Raw genomic sequence first — 16883 nt, forward strand, 5'->3', positions numbered from 1 at the left:
CCCACCACTGAAGAAAACAGCCGGTGGATGAGGTCCTCCCTGTGCCCGAGGAGGTCCCATCACAGCAGGGTGCACCTCCCTCAGGGCTGGAGCTCCAGGTCCCCCTCACCCACCGGCGTTCCCCAAGCCTGGGAGCCAGGGGCCCTGCCGGGGCCTCGCCAGCCCTGGTGTTCCCTTGCCACACCCTCCTTTGGATGCCACCAGCCCAGGGCAAGGGGCACCCACGGCCAGGGGCAGCTCCTGCCTTAGCCACTGGCCAGGCGCTGCCGTGGCTGTACCTATGGCGGGTGACACCAGGGGGACAGGTGACACCAGGGGGACAGTGGAACGGGCTGCAGTGGGGCAGGAGGGCAGAGGGGCAGCCCCATGGGCTGGCTCGGTGCTGCTGTGTGTGCCAGGGGTCCCAGTGGCATTTCCAGGAGTGTGGGGGGCTGGGGTGCAGGGGGCTGGCACAAGTGCAGGATTGGGGTGTGCCCCGTGGCACAGCTGGAGGGGCTGGTGCCAGCTGTGCCAGGGCACTGCCAGGGGCACAGGGAACACACCTGCCGGTGCTGGGTGCAGGTGACCAGCACGGGGGACACCGGGGCACAGGGTGATGGAGGTGGGGGTGCTGGGTGCAGGTGACCAGCACGGGGGGTACCGGGGCACAGGGTGATGGAGGTGGGGGTGCTGGGTGCAGGTGACCAGCACGGGGGGCAGCGGGGCACAGGGTGACGGAGGTGGGGGTGCTGGGTGCAGGTGACCAGCACGGGGGGCAGCGGGGCACAGGGTGACAGAGGTGGGGGTGCTGGGTGCAGGTGACCAGCACGGGGGGTACCGGGGCACAGGGTGATGGAGGTGGGGGTGCTGGGTGCTGGGTGCAGCGGGCACCAGGTGAAGAGGCGCTGGGAGCACAGGAGTGCGGGCTGGGGGGATATTGGGGGTGCAGGCTGCAGGGGAGCTGGGGTACAGGTGCAGGGTGCAGGGGTGGGCTCGGGGGCACGTGCAGGGCTGTGGGGTGCAGCGTACGAGAGTGCAACCCCCTCCGTCAGGCCGCACTGTGATGTGAGGAGCCCCGGGTTACCGCGGGCCGGGGATGCGGGCAGTGACCAGGCAGGGCTGTGGGATATCCCGCCTGTCCGCCTGTCCGCCTGTCCGGCTGTCCCGGGCCCGGCCGCTCGGTGCGCGGTGCAGCGGCTCCTCCGGGCCGGCAGGGGGCGCGGCAGCGGGGCGGGGGAGGCGGCGCGCGGGCCCCACCCGGTGCGGCAGCAGGGCCCGCGGCGCGCGGACAATACCGGCGGCGGCTCGGCCTCCATCGGCCCCGCTCGGCCCCGATCGGCTCCGCTCGGCTCCACCCCGACTGGCCCCGCCCCGACTCGGCCTCGCTCGGCTCCACTCGGCCTCGCTCGGCCCTGCCCTGCCCTGCCCGGCCCGGCCGCGCTCGGCTCGGCTCGGCTCGGCTCGGCCCCGCTCGGCTCGGCCCGGCCCGGCTCCGCTCTGCTCGGCTCAACTCGGCCCCGCTCAGCGCGGCCCGGCCCGGCCGGCACCATGCTGGCGCTCTTCAACAAGCTGCTGGACTGGTTCCGGGCGCTGTTCTGGAAGGAGGAGATGGAGCTGACCCTGGTGGGGCTGCAGTACTCGGGCAAGACCACCTTCGTCAACGTTATCGCGGTGAGCCCGGGGACGCCCCGCATCGCCCCATCCCCGAGGGGTCACGTGCCCACCCAGGGCTTCACCCTTGGACCCCCCACTGCATCCCAATTGCACCCCATTGTACCCCCACTGCATCCCAATTGCGCCCCATTGTACCCCCACTGCATCCCAATCGCACCCCATTGTACCCCCACTGCATCCCAATTGCATCCCATTGTACCCCCACTGCATCCCAATTGCACCCCATTGTACCCCCACTGCATCCCAATTGCGCCCCATTGTACCCCCACTGCATCCCAATCGCACCCCATTGTACCCCCACTGCATCCCAATTGCATCCCATTGTACCCCCACTGCATCCCAATTGCACCCCATTGTACCCCCACTGCATCCCAATTGCGCCCCATTGTACCCCCATTGCATCCCAACTGCACCCCCATTGTACCCCCACTGCATCCCTGTTGCCCCCCCGTCGGGTGTCCCCACTGCATGTCCCCATCGCACCCCTGGGTATTTCTCTGAACGTCTCCGCCCTATCGCACCGCAGCCTGAAAATGCCTTTGGGGAGGGGGTGCAGGCTGGGGGTGCGGGGTGCAGCAGTGGGGCACAGTGCGGGGTGCAGTGTGGGGCACAGTGTGGGGTACAGTGTGGGGCACAGTGTGGGGCACAGTGTGGGGCACAGTGTGGGGCGCAGTGTGGGGTGCAGGATGGGGCACAGTGTGGGGCACAGTGCGGGGCACAGTGCGGGGCACAGTGCGGGGTACAGTGCGGGGTACAGTGTGGGGTACAGTGCGGGGCACAGTGCGGGGCACAGTGCGGGGTACAGTGTGGGGCACAGTGCGGGGCACAGTGTGGGGCACAGTGCGGGGTGCAGCAGTGGAGCACAGTGTGGGGCACAGTGCGGGGCACAGTGTGGGGCACAGTGCGGGGCACAGTGTGGGGCACAGTGCGGGGTGCAGCAGTGGAGCACAGTGTGGGGCACAGTGTGGGGCACAGTGCGGGGCACAGTGCGGGGCACAGTGCGGGGTACAGTGTGGGGCACAGTGCGGGGCACAGTGTGGGCTGCAGGGTGGGCTGCAGGGTGGGTGCAGGGTGCGGGCCGGGGGCAGCCCAGGCAAACCGCAGCGTTCGCTCCCCGCATGCCCGGAGCCGAGGGGTGCTCGGGCCGCACGGAGGCAGGGCGCGGCTCGGGCCTGCCCTGTGGCCGGAGCTCGGGCCGTGGCCGGCGGTCGGTGCCGGTGCCGGTGCCCGGGCCGGGCAGTGCCCGGGGCGCTGCGGGCGCTCCGCTCTCGGGCCCGTACCAGCGGGCGCTTTGTCATCGTCCGTGCCGCCGCCGGGACGCGCAGGTGGGGCCTCGGGCCGGCCCTGCCGGGCTCGGTGCCACCGGGGTTCCTGCTGGGGGCCGCCGTGGAGGTGTTTGCCTGGCGACCTTCCTCGGGAAGCACGAGGTGCTTCAGCGCAGCAGCGTGCTGCGGGTGCCGGCCGCTCCTGCAGCGGCAGCCGAGCGGGGCAGGGCAGCGACCCCGCCTCGGGCCCCTCCGGCCCCGGCCTCTCCCCGGCTGCGCTGCCGCCTCCGCTCCGCGGCGTCCCTGCATGCAGCGGAGGATCGGGAGCTGCTCTTCTGGATCCCGACGCCCAGGGCGTGGCTTCCTTCACCCGTGCGGATGCTCGGCAGTCCCCCCTCCGGCTTTTTGGGTTGTTCTCGGCCTCTCAGTAGTGGTGGTGCAGGGCGGGAGGATCCTGAAGGGTGGGTTTGGGCTGTTGCTCCCCGAGGGTGTCATGGAGGGAGGTGGATGGATGCAGGTCCGCCCTGGTTCCCCCTCTGCCCCCTGGTCGCTCTGAAGTCCGTGCCTGCCATGGCTCCAAAACAGAGCGAGTTGTTGGTGCTTGCTCAGGGTGCTGGAAGCTGCTGGGCTGTCAGAGGGGATTCTCAGCTCATGTGGAGGCTCTGTTGCACTGGAGCCATGCTCTTTGGGAGGTGCTGAGGGACAAAAATGTCCTTCCTGAAGTGTCTTGGGGCAGAGAGAGGACACCCCAAAATGCTTTTCATGATGATGGCACTCCTCCTCTCTTGCTGGAAGTCACCTCTCAGTGCTCCAGTCTCCTGCTGGTTCCCCCCATAAACCAACACCAGCATCTGGGGTCAAGGAGCATTTTGGCTCAGGGGCAGTGACCCTGAGCACTAATCCTATTTTTGGGGGACCTCTCCCTGCCATTTGCATGTTTAATAGTCAATTTTTGCAGTCCAGTGCCAGAGTGGGACGTGGTGGTGCCACATGTCAGCTGCTCCTGCTCTTGGTCTGCTGGGTGCTGCTGGCTGTTAACAGCACCCAGGCTACCTTAAAAATGGCAAAGTAATTTAGTGTTGGTTTTAATCACCCAGTTAAGCTGTGAAGGCTGATGGAGCTTTGTCCCAGACCTGCTGCGCTGTTCTGCCTGCACAGGGCTGGAAACCCCAAGGGTTGGTGTTCCTCGGTTCCCTGTTCCCTACATGCCTCCTCCTCTCCCAGCCACATCTGGAGCAGACAGGGCTCAGTGTGAGCTTTGTGGAGTTTGCTTCTGTGAGTAAATACTTTGTACCCAGCTCTTTAACTGTGGGCAAGACTCCACTGGCAGGATCCGTGCCCTGGGACTCTCCCTGCTAAGCCAGGATTGCTGGTGCAGGGAAAAGGGACTTTGAGGAATTACAGCAGCTCTCGAGGTGGCTGAAGTTGGCACCATGGCCTGCTGGTCTGTCAGGTCTGTTGTGGGGTGTTTGAGGCTCTCAAACGGCAGTCATGCTCAGGGTGCTGAGCTTGGCCTCTCAAGTTATTTGAAAAGTTCAGGTTTTGTGGCAGATGCACACAAAAAGGGGCGCTCACTTTTGAGAAGACATCCTGGAAAGAAGGACTTGTTGGGCACAGTGAAATAGAGGCATGGCACAGGAAATGCCAGCTCGACAGGAACTGCCTGAGAAAGTCTGGAGGTGCCTGGCTTTAGGGTGTTGCAGTGGGGTTGTTGGAAGGGGAAATAGCTGTGATTTGGGCTTTGTGGGGGAATAAAACCTGAGCTGGAGAAGTGTGGGATTTTGGTGTTGTTGGAGAGATGTCACAAGAAGGGGGGAGGGTCCTTTCTGGGACCAGAGCTGCTCTGGGGGGTTGGCACCATCCTTTTCTTGCAGGATTTGTAGCTGCACCTGACTGAGAAATGGATTCTGGTTCCCTGGAAGGTGGGTGGCTCCCTCCAGCAGCCAGGCTGTGCTTGTGCCAGGCAAGGGCTTTGCTGAAGGCAGCTGTGATCAGGGTGACTCCTCCTGGCTCACCTGCCTGGGGTGGGAACTTTGATTTTCCAGGACTTATTTTTTCTTTTCCTAGCTGTTGATAGTTGAGGCTTGAAGTCTTTCCTGCAAGGAGAAGTGAAAACTGTAGATACACCTGGTCTTGATTTAACCTGAAGCTGGTGGGCTTTTAGCTGCCTTTTCTCCAGTCTGGTGGTGCCATGGATGACTCAAGGGTGTTGAGAGCTCCTCAGCAGGTGCTGGGGCCCAAAACCTGTCAATGCAGGCCATGGTTAGAACAAGAGAGCATTGCTGCTTTTTAACATCACGTGCTTTCTACCTGTGCTAGAGCCTTCCAAGAGAGTGAAGACACAAGTGCCAGAGTGTTGGACATGTGGGGGGAGCTCTGGAGCACTATCCTGTGCTCCAGCCCTGCCTGGAAAGTGATTCAGACCATGCTGCAAGAGGGAACGTGGAGCTTCTGAGCGAGTTCAGTGGAGGCTGTGAAGATGCAGACAGGACTGGAGCATGTCTCTTATGAGGACAGGCTGAGGGAGCTGAGGCTGTTGAGCCAAACAGCCAAAAAGAGATGGCTGAGAGGGGCCCTCATCAGTATCTGTCAGTGTCTGCAGGAGGGGTCGGAGGGTGCACCAGGCTCTGCTCCCTGGGGCCCAGCACTGGCACAAGAGGAATGGACAGGAGTTGATGCCCAGGAAATTCCACCTGGACATGAGGCAGAACTTCTCCCCTGGGCAGTGACAGAGCCATGAACAGGCTGCCCAGAGAGGGTGAGGAGTCCCCCTCGCTGGAGACATTCCAGAGCTGTCTGGGAATAATGCTGTGCCATGTGCTCTGGGGTGATCCTGGTCGAGCAGGGAGGTTGGATCACGTGTCCCACTGTGGTCCTTCCAGCCTGACCCATCCTGTGAAAGCACATCAGCCTCGTGTTTGGCACCAGCTAGGATGGTGGATGGTGGGGCAGGTGCCAGCTCTCCAGCAGGGCTCTCAGGGGAGGCATGGCCTGGGAGTGGCTCAGAGGATTGCAGAGCTCAGCACCTTCTCCTCAGAGAGACACTGACCCCTTGGCCAGCCAGCTGACCCCACTGACCCGTCTGGGCAGGACGTGCCCTGGATGAGCCTGGGAGGGAACGTGCAGCTCCAGGTGTGCAAGGTCCCCAGGGTTTGCTGGGGAGGTAGAGCAGAGAGGTGCTGAGGAAGTAGCAGGGAGATGTTGTTCTGATGCCTTTGTGCTGGCCTGTCTTGACACCCACCTTTCCCAGGAGCTCTGTGTGTGCCCCCTGAGTGGGGTCTGGCAGGGCCAGCGTGGGTGGGAGGTGGCTGTGGGTTCTCATTCTGCCTCCAGTTGCAGCACCTGGACCCTCCACAGGTGTCTTTGCACCTTAGCTTCATAATGCAGAAGGCAGCAGGTTTTCTGGGGGGGCTTCTCCATATTCCTGGAGGAGGAGGAGAATCTGGCTGAGGCATGGTCTTGTCTTGCTGCTGCAAGCTCTGTCAACATGAGCCAAGAAAAATGGTCAGTGTGGCTTTCCTGAGATAGGATCCCAGAGTGATTTGGGTTTGAAGGGCCCTTTAAAGATCACCTTGTCCAACACCTTTACCATTGGCATGCACATACAGGCACCTTCCACTAGACTGGTTTGCTCCAAGCCCCATCCAGCCTGACCTTGAACATTCCCAGGGATGGGGCAGCCACAGCTTCTCTGGGTCACCTGTGCCAGAGCCTCACCTCTCACATCATAAAACATTTATTTTTAATGTCTTTTATATATAAGTTTCCCTTCATGTTAGAGCTTGGACAGGGTTTGGCAGGGGCTCAAGTGCCACATGTCAGGAGTGCCAGGCTGGGCAATTTTGGGGATGGTCCTGGATGGTCCAGGCAGTGGTGGGAGACACCCAACCCGAGGTACTTTGGGCTCCTGCCTCTGTCCCACAGAGGGCCGTACTCTGGTAGAGACACAACTGCAGACACCCAGAGCTGGGCTTCCAGCACTGCCATCTCTGCCGTCTGGGGAGCAGAACAGCCAGCAGTGATGTATCTAGAGCAGGTCACATCACTTCAGTGCCATCCTGTGCTGGGACAGGGTGACAGCCACCTGGCCACGGAGAGGAGCAGGGCCTGACACCTCAGCCCTGCATGCTGCTCACCAAAGCAGGGGCAGGCTGAGGTGGCTTCTCTGCATGTGCAGTAAGCTGAGGTCCCAGGCCCTGTCTGGGCCAGGGGTGATGGCTGAAGTGGCCATCGGGTGATGTGGTGTCCATGTGCATGTGTCAGGATGGGCTCAGCATGAGCTGGGGGCACCACTTGCCCTGGCAAAAGCTGAATTCTGGCTACCTCTCCCAGTGACCCAACTGGAACGTGTTGGGGCTGGGCAGAAAGGTCTCTTGCCTTCCAGGCAGGGCACCAAGGCAGTGCAGTCATGGTTTGGACAGAGCAGTGGGTGACCCTGGCAAAACCAGCAATGAACTCTGTAAAGACCTGATCTGCCGTTTGTGGCCAAAAAATTTATCTTGCCTGCAACAATTTTTGTACTTCCCAGTGGAATTCCATTCTTAAGCAGTTGGTATGGCTTTGCATCATCTTCAGGGTGAGCATGGATGCTATGTCCATTACATAACCAAAATTTGGGGGAAGAATGTGTCCAGTGAAGCTTTTGCTTGTCTCCATCTGGGTGCTCCTTGCTTTCCTGGCAGTGGAGTGTGGATGGCTGGACCCTGCAGGGAGTTGAAAATATGTTGAAGGCATCAGCATCAGGGGTAGTTGGAGAGGGAAACTCTGTGTTTCCACCACTGAGAGTTGCTTTCAGAGAGCAGCTGATGCAGGATGAGCTGATGGAGGAGGAGCATGTGAAGATGCTTCTGTGGGTGCTGGGACAGCAGGGAGCACGTGGGAGCCATCCTGGAGCACAGTGCCTTGCATTCCCTGCTCAGCCTGTTTGGGACAGCTCAAGTAGTTTTGTTTTGGCCCCTTGGCCGTGGACAGCCTGGAGGCAGGTGCTGCAGTGGGAGAGGGGATTGGGGCAGGGAGCTGGGCTGTGGTCACTCACACAGACATGCTCTGTCCCAGCCGTGGAGGAAAGAAGAGGTGACTCCTGGCTCCTGCAGCTCTCCCCTTCCTGGAAGAAGTTCTATCACATGGGAACCTTGTGTGGCTTTTGCACAGCCAGCAGATGCCATGATGTGGTCTGGAATCCCTGAGGGAGCCCTGCAGCTTCCAAGAGCTCTTCAGCAATTCCTCTCCATGCCCACTGATCAAAGCCTGAGAATTCCTTCATTTCGTAGAGCTCAGTTGTGTGTTGAACTCAGTCCATAGGAGATGTCCCCTGTGGATCCCTGCCTGCTTCCCCTCCTCTCCCCATGCTCTTCCTCATAGTTCTTTCTGGGTGCAGCGTGGCCTGAGCACCCCTTGGCTGCTGGCATTTGCTGCTGAATGCAAAAGGGATGTGAAAAAGGGAAGCAGGGTGTATTGCAGAGCCTTTGGAAGAGGTCAGGAAAACCCTGGAGACTTGCTGATGTGGTGCATCTGGAGGAGCCACTGGTTCAACCAGACACAAAAATCTGCTTATGACAAAATAGCATAAACTGACTTCCTGTTTTGAGGTTTGTGTTAACTAAGAGAAAAGCCCTCAAGAAACTGAGGATTTCAGGGTAGTAAAGACCTGCTAGGATGAGTTAGGCCATGGTTGGTGGTTCCTGCAGGTTTCTGGCACTGATGGCTGAAATCCCCAAGGCTGCACTATCCTGGCTGTCAAACATTCTGCCCTACTGGCTCCTCAGCATTCCCCATGCATGGCCTCCCCCCGGATGCATTTATGGGCCATATGCCTGGTTTGAGTGCCCGGGAAGCTGCTGGAGGTGCTGAAGGGCTGTGCCAGCTCCTGTCTCCTGCCCCAGAGGTGCCACATCCCTGCTGGGACTGCCTGTAATGTCCCTCTGTGCTGCTCTACCTGGGCCCATCCTGGAGCCTTGGGATTTGAGCTGCACACTGGAATGTGGGGTGGGCTTTACCAGGCTCTTCTAGATGAGTGTTGAGATGGCTGGCTCCCACAATGCAGGGTGAACATCATGTGTGTGTTAAGAGAAGTTTTGTGGATGTAGAGTTGTGTTACTGTAATGTGTCTCCCCCATTGTCATCATGGGATGGCCTTGGTGCTCGGGCATTGGGGAGGCTTGGCTCGTTACTGTGGCAACACCTGAGCTCCACCCAAGGAGTGAGAAAGTGACCCCCAGCCCTGGACAGCAAGGAAGGGGTTAACTGACAGGACTCTAGGAGGGGCTGGAGCTATAAAAGGGGGAACATCCATCCTGAAGATGAGCACGTGGCTGGTAGTCACAGGGGCTTCCAGTGCTGCAATTTTTCCTTCTTGAGTCCTTTTGTTGTATTTTTTTGTTAAGGTTTAATAAACCTTTAAAATTTTAAAAGTGAGGGTCGTTTCTGACAAGACCCCTTGGTGTGTGCTGAGCACGGGGCTGGTGAGCCAGAATCAGCAGAGGGATGGCTCCTGCTCACTGCTCCAACAAGCCTGACCCGTTCCACAGCGGGGCTGGGCTGCTGCAGCCCTGCAGGGATCTCGTGCATCTGATGCATAAACTGAACAGACATTGGAGCAGCTCTGGGGGCAGGAGGGGGCCCTTTGTGATCTCCAAGTCACCCAGCAGGATGCAGAACTGAGGGAGCAGTGCAGACAGCACTCACTTGAAAGCAAAAGTCAGTCTGGTTTGAGCTGGGCCATAATGATCCAAAGCACGAAACATGCTGATGCCCCCAGGACCTGCAGCTGGGAAGGAGCTGGAGCAGAAGTGGCTCCCTGGGTGGGGAGCCCAGCCTGAAACCCTGGGGGTCCTTCCTGGGCTGCCTCACCAGAGGTCACTGCAGAGGAGCAAGGTGTCCGCCTCCTCTTTAGAGGGCTTGAGAGCTGGGATGGGCAATGCCCCAGCCCACCGGGACAGCAAAGTGTCCAGGCCTGAAGTGGCAGCTGGCTGCCGGGTTGGGACTGCCCTGGGGCACCCAGGGCACCTGTGCCCATTGCAGCAGCCACAGCGTCATGGTTTAGGAATGGTGTTCCCCAGTTTGGTGCTCTCACTGGTGTTAGGGGTTGGCTGCCTCTTGCTTCCCCTTCCCCCTCCAAATGGAAGCAGGAAAGGCAAGGATGATGGGTTGAGATAAGAACAATTTGCTAGAAACAGCAACGAGATAAGAAGATAGTAAGCAACAATACTAATAACAAAAGTGTACAAAGAGAGGGTGTTTTACATGCAAAATGCTCAGCAGGCCCGGGACAATGACACAGTAGCTTCCCTCTGCCCACCAGGCTTTCTCCCAGCTGGAAAGGAACAGCATTCCCATAGTCCTGGTGGCACCATGTCTTCTGGGCTCTGTGCTCCTGGCGTGGACCTGCAGGAGGGTTGCACCGTGCCCAGGGCAGGGCTGGCAGAGCCCTGGAGGTTATCCCAGGCTGTCAGGGCAGGCTGGCCCCATTCCTCCACCTCCTAACGCTGTCCCACCTTGTTCTTGCAGTCAGGACAGTTCAACGAGGACATGATCCCCACAGTGGGTTTCAACATGAGGAAGATCACCAAAGGGAATGTTACCATAAAGGTAAGATGCAGTTGTCACTGCTGGTGAGGGCTCTTGGATGAAGGATGAAGGTGAGGGAGGTTGGTGGCTCTTGTGCTGGAGGTGGAAGGATTCCAGGGATCCCAGCTGCAGCTCACAGAATAGAAGCACATCAGCTTTAAGGGTGGAAAGTCCCTTTAAGATCGAGTCCAACCAGGAGTGCCATGTTCACCACTAAACTGTGTCTCCAAGTGCCACATCCAGGTGTTTTGTTAACATTTCCAGGGATTGTGATTCCACCACCTGGAAGTGAAAGATTTGCCCTGTAGGGGTCCTGCAGGTACCCACCAGAGGAGGTGGTGGGAAGGGCTGTAGGAGATCCAGACTTGTACAGTGAGAACCAGTCTGGGCTGCAAAGCTGGAGGTTTCCTTGTATCTCTGGCTTGCTGGTAGGGACTTACGGATGTGGTCACCTTGCTGAGGGTGGTAGTGCTGGGAAAAACAGGTCATGGCTTGCAGTGCTGGTCTCTGCTTTGGGAGCAGAGGAAGAGGAGGGTTCTACCTGTTCTGGATTTTTCAAGGGCCCAGGGTTGTACTGGGAAATAGCTGCAGGACAGGGTTGAACAGCTGGCTGGGGGATCTCTGGCTGCTGCAGGAACACTTTCGAGAGTGTGCTGAGTGTTCTTAAATGGGAAATTCCTCAGGGAAATGGCAGGAGGTGTGATGGGCATGAGCACCTGGCTTGGACCAGGGGTCCCTCCGTGCCAGCAGAGGCACACACAGGGGGATTCAGCATCCTCCAGCTCCTGTTCCTGAGGTTTCTCTCTTCTTTATCACGTCAGGAGCCTCCTCCTGAGGTTTGGGCTGAAGAGGAGAGGAGGGGGTGGCTTTGGTGCACGGCCAGAATGCCCCAGGTGGCCACATGGGGGAGGAAGAGTGTGGGGTGCTGGGCATGGTGCCAGGGTAGTGGTGCCAGGGTAACACTGCCATCTCCCTGTCACAGCTCTGGGACATCGGGGGACAGCCGCGGTTCCGCAGCATGTGGGAGCGATACTGCCGTGGAGTGAGTGCCATCGTGTGAGTATCCAGAGCCCTGCTGGCACCCCCTGCTGTCACCCCCTGCTGTCACCCTCTGCTGCTGCTACTTGCAGGGGCAAGCCTTGCCAGGGGAGAGGGGCATCACCCCACCCCGGGGCTGCTGGGGTGCCTTTGCTGCCCGAGCTGGACACCCGTGTCAGGAGCTGGAATCACTGAATCATCGTGGAGTCATGGAGGTTGGAAAAGGCCTCTAAGATCATTAAGTCCAACCATTAACCCAACACCACAATATTCACCACTAGACCATGTCCCCAGATGGTTTTGGAATACCTCCAGGGATGGTGACTCTACCACTGCCCTGAGCAGCCTGTGTTAGGGTCTGGCCACCCCTCTAGGGAAGAAATTGTCCCTCATATCCAACCTAAACCTCCCCTGATCCAACTTGAGGCCATTTCTTCTGGTCCTGTTGCTTGTTTCCTGGGAGGAGAGCCCGACCCACACCTTGCTCCACCCTCCTGTCAAGGAATTGGAGAGACCAAGAAGGTCCCCCCTGAGCCTCCTTTTTTCCAGATACTTCCCCTGGGGACTGATGTCTACGTGGGCTTTGAGCAAAGGACAGCCAGGCTCCTCCAGCTGTGCCAGACCCTCCTCTTCCCTTCCAGCATCCCTCAGTCCAGCTCTGTTCCTCAGAGCTCACCCTTCCAGGCTCCCCTGCATCCTCTGTGCTGGCTGCTCACTGCAGGGGCTGAGCACGCCTGGTCGTGGGGCTCAGCCCTTCCCACAGGAGAGGCTGCTTTCCAGGTCAGGATGTTTATGTGCTGCCAGATAAATCTTGTGCTGAGAGCAGGAGTCTCACCCACTACTGAGTCAGTAAATCTGAGTGTCCCTGGGTGTCCCCTGCTTGCAAACAGTGCAGGAAAAGCAATCCCAGGGAGTCCAGGCAGGGGCTGAGCATGGCAAGGCACTCACGGGAAGCAGCTTGCCTATTCCAAAGGACAAATACTGATCTTGGGACACCATACTGGGGTTACTTAAACCCAGTCAGAAAATGAGATTTATGGGATCTTTCCCAAGTGACCATACCCTGAGACTTGGCCTTCCCAGCTATAAGCCTTGGCAGGTGAGGAGGAGTGTGGTACTGCTTGTTCTGCACGTTGGGACAGTGGTGTCTGCTCCTGCCCTTGCAGACTGTCACCATGGTGGGACATGGCCTTGGACCTGCTGGAGTGTTCTTATTACACTTTTTATTACAATTAGCTTTGCTGGAAGTGACAAAATCTCTGTCCTTTCATTCCTTTTGCTGCCTCCTTCCATAATGTCATAATTTTGGCCCATGTGGTTGTCAGGAAACAAAAGGACCTCACACTCCAGTCTGCCCTTGTCACATCCAGCAGTGTCAGGTTCCTTTCCTTTTGCTGTCAGCTCCCCGCTGTGCCCAACATGCCAAGGGCTGGGGCAGTCCCTGGGGGTGTTTTTCCCTCTTGGCACATCGTTCCCATTTTCCTGTATTAAGCACTTTAGTAGTTAGTAGCTCTTTCCCTATTTTTAAATAACTCCCCAAAGCCTGATGAGCTGGTGTTTCTCACTCCTCTCCCAGCTTCTTGATCTTTGAAATCAAGGCTGCTTTGATCAGTTTCTCACCCAAGTTTTGGCTTCACTGGCATCATTTGCAGGATAAAAGTTGGCCTTTAAAAGCAAAATCCTTTCCCAAGTCTCCCCTTCTCAGAGAAGCATTGATGGCCACCAGCTTCACATCCTGCTCCATGGCCCCTCCCAAGACTACCCATCGATGGGATGAGGAGGTCCTTCCCCTTCTCGGGTCATCATCACCTCTGCATCCTCAGCTTCTCCTGCCTTCTCTGCTTGTCCTGGGTGTTTACATGGCAGCTGCCATGCGCGTGTTGTTGGAGACAGTGTGTGTCCTGCAGCTTCTCCTGCTGGCCTTCCCTCGCCCAGCCTGTCACTGCTGTCAGCAGGGTGACACCTGCAGTGGCAAGGATGAGGTGCTCCCCCACTCCCCTGGGAGACATGAGGGGCTCTCAGCTCCACAGCCATCCTTGGGAAGAGGTGGAAGGATCCTGTTGTCAACCCCCTCCTCGTGCTGGCGCAGTTCCCCGTGGGGGCACTGAGCGGCTGTGGGAGGAGGTTTGGGGGTGGCACGGACACAGCACGAGGCCATGGGCACCTGTGCTCAGGGCTGTCCCTTCCCTTGCAGGTACATGGTGGATGCTGCTGACCAGGAGAAGATAGAGGCCTCTAAGAACGAGCTGCACAACCTGCTTGACAAGCCGCAGCTGCAGGGCATCCCGGTGAGCTGGTGCCTCAGTGCTGCCCAGGCTGGACACTGCCGGGGCTTGCAGAGCAGGTTCAGGCAGGGGCTCCCCTTCCTTGGAGGCATCACTTCCCCGCTGCACTCCTGAGGGAGCCAGCTGGGACAATGACACTTCCTCGGTCACAACTGGGCCAAGCAACACAGAAGGGCCTTTAGAGCAGAGGGCACAGATCAGGTCCCTGGGTGAAATCTCCTCTCACATGGATTTGCACCTGATTCGTGGTGTGACAGAAAGGTGCTGTCTCCTGTGAGAGGGGCTGCTGGGCTGTGACATGTGCAGGAGGTGGGACATGGGGCTGTGACATGTGCAGGAGGTGGGACATGTCACAGGTGTGCTGTACCTGTGGGGTGGGCTGTGCACCAGCCATCCCAAAGCAGCATCCTTTGAAAAGAGCTAACTGAAGATCTTGCCACGGATCCCCAGTGTGCTGCCAGCTAAATTAAGCTCCGACAAACCAGGCTGCAGTCCCGGGCCTCTGAAGGCTCTGCTCTGAGAACAAGGCTCCTGATTGGAACCAGGAGGGGGAGATGCTCGTCCTGTGCTGCTGCAGGGCCCGGCCCAGTGCAGGCAGCCCCGGCTCGGCACGCCCCTGTCAGGTGGCAGTCACATGGCTCCGGAGGGACAAACCAGTCCTGCCGGGAGAGATCAGTGATGGCACAAACAGCTGATCCTGGTTGGGGCTGGCTGCCTGCACAGTGGGTTCTGCCCAGCATCTCGAGCTTGCTCCTGCTGGATAGAGTCAGTGTTGGCCATTTCACTTGACTTTTTGCTCAGAGACAGCGAGAGGCTCCTGGGAGGATGTCCTGGGTGGCACAGCAGATGCTGGTGGCCTCCAGAGAGGATGTGCTGTGGGGCCGTGTCCGCCCTGGGAGCAGGGAGTGCACGGGAGATGCTGTGCATGGCTAATTAAGGCAGTTAATTGAAGTGCTCTGCCTCCTGAGTGCTGCTGAAGGGGTTTCTCTGTCTGGGACACCCTAGTGGAGTTGCCAGGGCTGTCTGGTGTCACAAGCGGGCTCTGTTTCTGAGTGGCAGAAGCAGGTTCCTGCCTGGTCTGGTGGCCAGGTGCTTCAGTTGTCCCCTGTCCTGCCCTGCAGGTCCTCGTCCTGGGGAACAAGCGGGACCTGCCCGGTGCCTTGGATGAGAAGGAGCTCATTGAGAAGATGTAAGTGTGCCATTGTCCCCCGGGGCACAGGAGTGTGACACAGTGTGCCAGTGCCCCCCTGGGACACAGGAGTGTGACACAGTGTGCCAGTGCCCCCCTGGGACACAGGAGTGTGACACAGTGTGCCATTGTCCCCAGGGGCACAGGAGTGTGACACAGTGTGCCATTGTCCCCTGGGGCACAGGAGTGTGACACAGTGTGCCATTGTCCCCTGGGGCACAGGAGTGTGACACAGTGTGCCAGTGCCCCCCTGGGGCACAGGAGTGTGACACAGTGTGCCATTGTCCCCTGGGGCACAGGAGTGTGACACAGTGTGCCAGTGTCCCCTGGGGAGTAGGGGGGTGTGATACAGTGTGACCCCCAGGCACAGAGGTGTGACACAGTGTGACCCCTGGGGCACAGGGGTGTGACACAGTGTGCCAGTGTCCCCCTGAGCACAGGGGGTGTGGCACAGTGTGACCCCCAGGCACAGGAGGTGTGACACAGTGTGACCCCCAGGCACAGAGGTGTGACACAGTGTGACCCCCAGGCACAGGGCGTGTGACACAGTGTGACCCCTCCCCGTTCTGCCGTGTCCCCCCAGCACAGCTGCCCATCTGGGGTGGCACTGTGGGCTTGGGGTGGCTGGCAGAGACGAGTGGCTGAGGATGTCCGAGGTGACACCTTGTGGAGACACAGAGGAGCTGGAGCCACCAGTGCCAGGGCTGGGTCCCACGAGCCACATGGTGGCGTTGGGGCCTGGCACAGCGTGGCACTGGCTGCTGGAGCTGGTCTCCCCCAGATACCGCCCTGGACAGTGGGACTGGGCTCCACCACAGGGGGAATCTGGATGCTGCACTGACTCACAGCATTTCCTCCCTTCCAGCCGCCTCCCAGAGCACCTCTGGACCTTGGGCACCTGTGCAGCTCCCATGCTGCCAGCCCTGCCAAAACCTCCCCGCCCATCTGGCTGCAGGGCTGGAGGGGACCTATGGAATTTGGTGGCCAGGGTCTCTGGGGGATCAGGTCCCTCCTGCCCAGTCACACAGCCTCCCCCAGACCACCCCTGCCCCTCAGGCATGGAGCCCTGGTGCCCTCTCCTGACCCACACACAGCTCCTGGAGAGCCCGGGGAGCTGCTGCCCCTCCATTGTGCCCTGTCTCAGAGACAGAGTCCAGAGAGACCCTTCAGGGGCCGCCCAGGGCTGGCTGCCATGGCCACCCCACACAGCTCAGAGTGTGCAGCCAGACTTGCTCCCTTTCCCCAGGAACCTCTCTGCCATCCAGGACCGAGAGATCTGTTGCTATTCCATCTCCTGCAAAGAAAAGGATAACATTGGTGAGTGCTGTGGGCATGGGGGGCAGCCCTGCCCACGTGTTTGCCGGGGTACGGGGGGAGGTGACAGCCAGAGACAGAGGCTGTAAGTGTCCCCTTGCCTCTGCAGACATCACCCTACAGTGGCTTATCCAGCACTCGAAGTCCAGGCGAAGCTGAGGTCCCGCGGGCCTGGCTCGGATGGGAAGATGCCATTGTCCAAGCCCATGCCCCTCTCTCCTGCTCTGTCCCTCCAGCTCTCTCTCTAGATGGGTATTTTTAGGGGACCCCAGACTCTGCTGACATTGGGGCAGAGTCCTTGTTTTTATTGTAAAGAAGATGTCTGACTGCCCTCCTCTCCCCCTGTCCTCTCCTGCCCCTCTCTTCCTCCATTTTGGCACTGTTCTGTTGTTGTCTGTGTATACAGTATATATATATGTATATATATTTTAATTTTTTAATTTAAGGGATAGTGCTGTTATTAAATTGGGCCCTGTGAGCAGTAGGAAAGCTGGGGCTCCCCAAAGCCAGCCAAGGGTCAGCGCTGGGAGGAGGAGGAGGAGGGTGGTAGCAGAAGGCAGCCCTTGGGGATGG

General features: G+C 59.1%; 1 protein-coding gene across 2 annotated transcripts; it reads left to right on the plus strand.

Moving 5' to 3' along the window:
* The first annotated feature begins 1226 nt into the window (after window positions 1–1226).
* On the plus strand, window positions 1227–16755 carry ARL8A (ADP ribosylation factor like GTPase 8A). 2 transcript variants are annotated; one of them, XM_038162499.1, is made up of 7 exons: window positions 1237–1650; window positions 10425–10505; window positions 11467–11540; window positions 13717–13810; window positions 14929–14996; window positions 16243–16313; window positions 16420–16755. In XM_038162499.1, the coding sequence occupies exons 1-7, from the start codon at window positions 1528–1530 to the stop codon at window positions 16467–16469; spliced, it is 561 nt and encodes a 186-aa protein (XP_038018427.1). In that variant the 5' UTR covers window positions 1237–1527; the 3' UTR covers window positions 16470–16755. The 2 variants fall into 2 exon arrangements, with proteins under 2 accessions (XP_038018428.1, XP_038018427.1); XM_038162500.1 differs by lacking the exons at window positions 14929–14996; window positions 16420–16755 and having other exon boundaries at window positions 1227–1650; window positions 16243–16308.
* The last annotated feature ends 128 nt before the right edge of the window (window positions 16756–16883 follow it).

Source organism: Motacilla alba, chromosome 26 (genome assembly GCF_015832195.1).
Source record: "Motacilla alba alba isolate MOTALB_02 chromosome 26, Motacilla_alba_V1.0_pri, whole genome shotgun sequence".
NCBI classification, from domain to species: domain Eukaryota; kingdom Metazoa; phylum Chordata; class Aves; order Passeriformes; family Motacillidae; genus Motacilla; species Motacilla alba.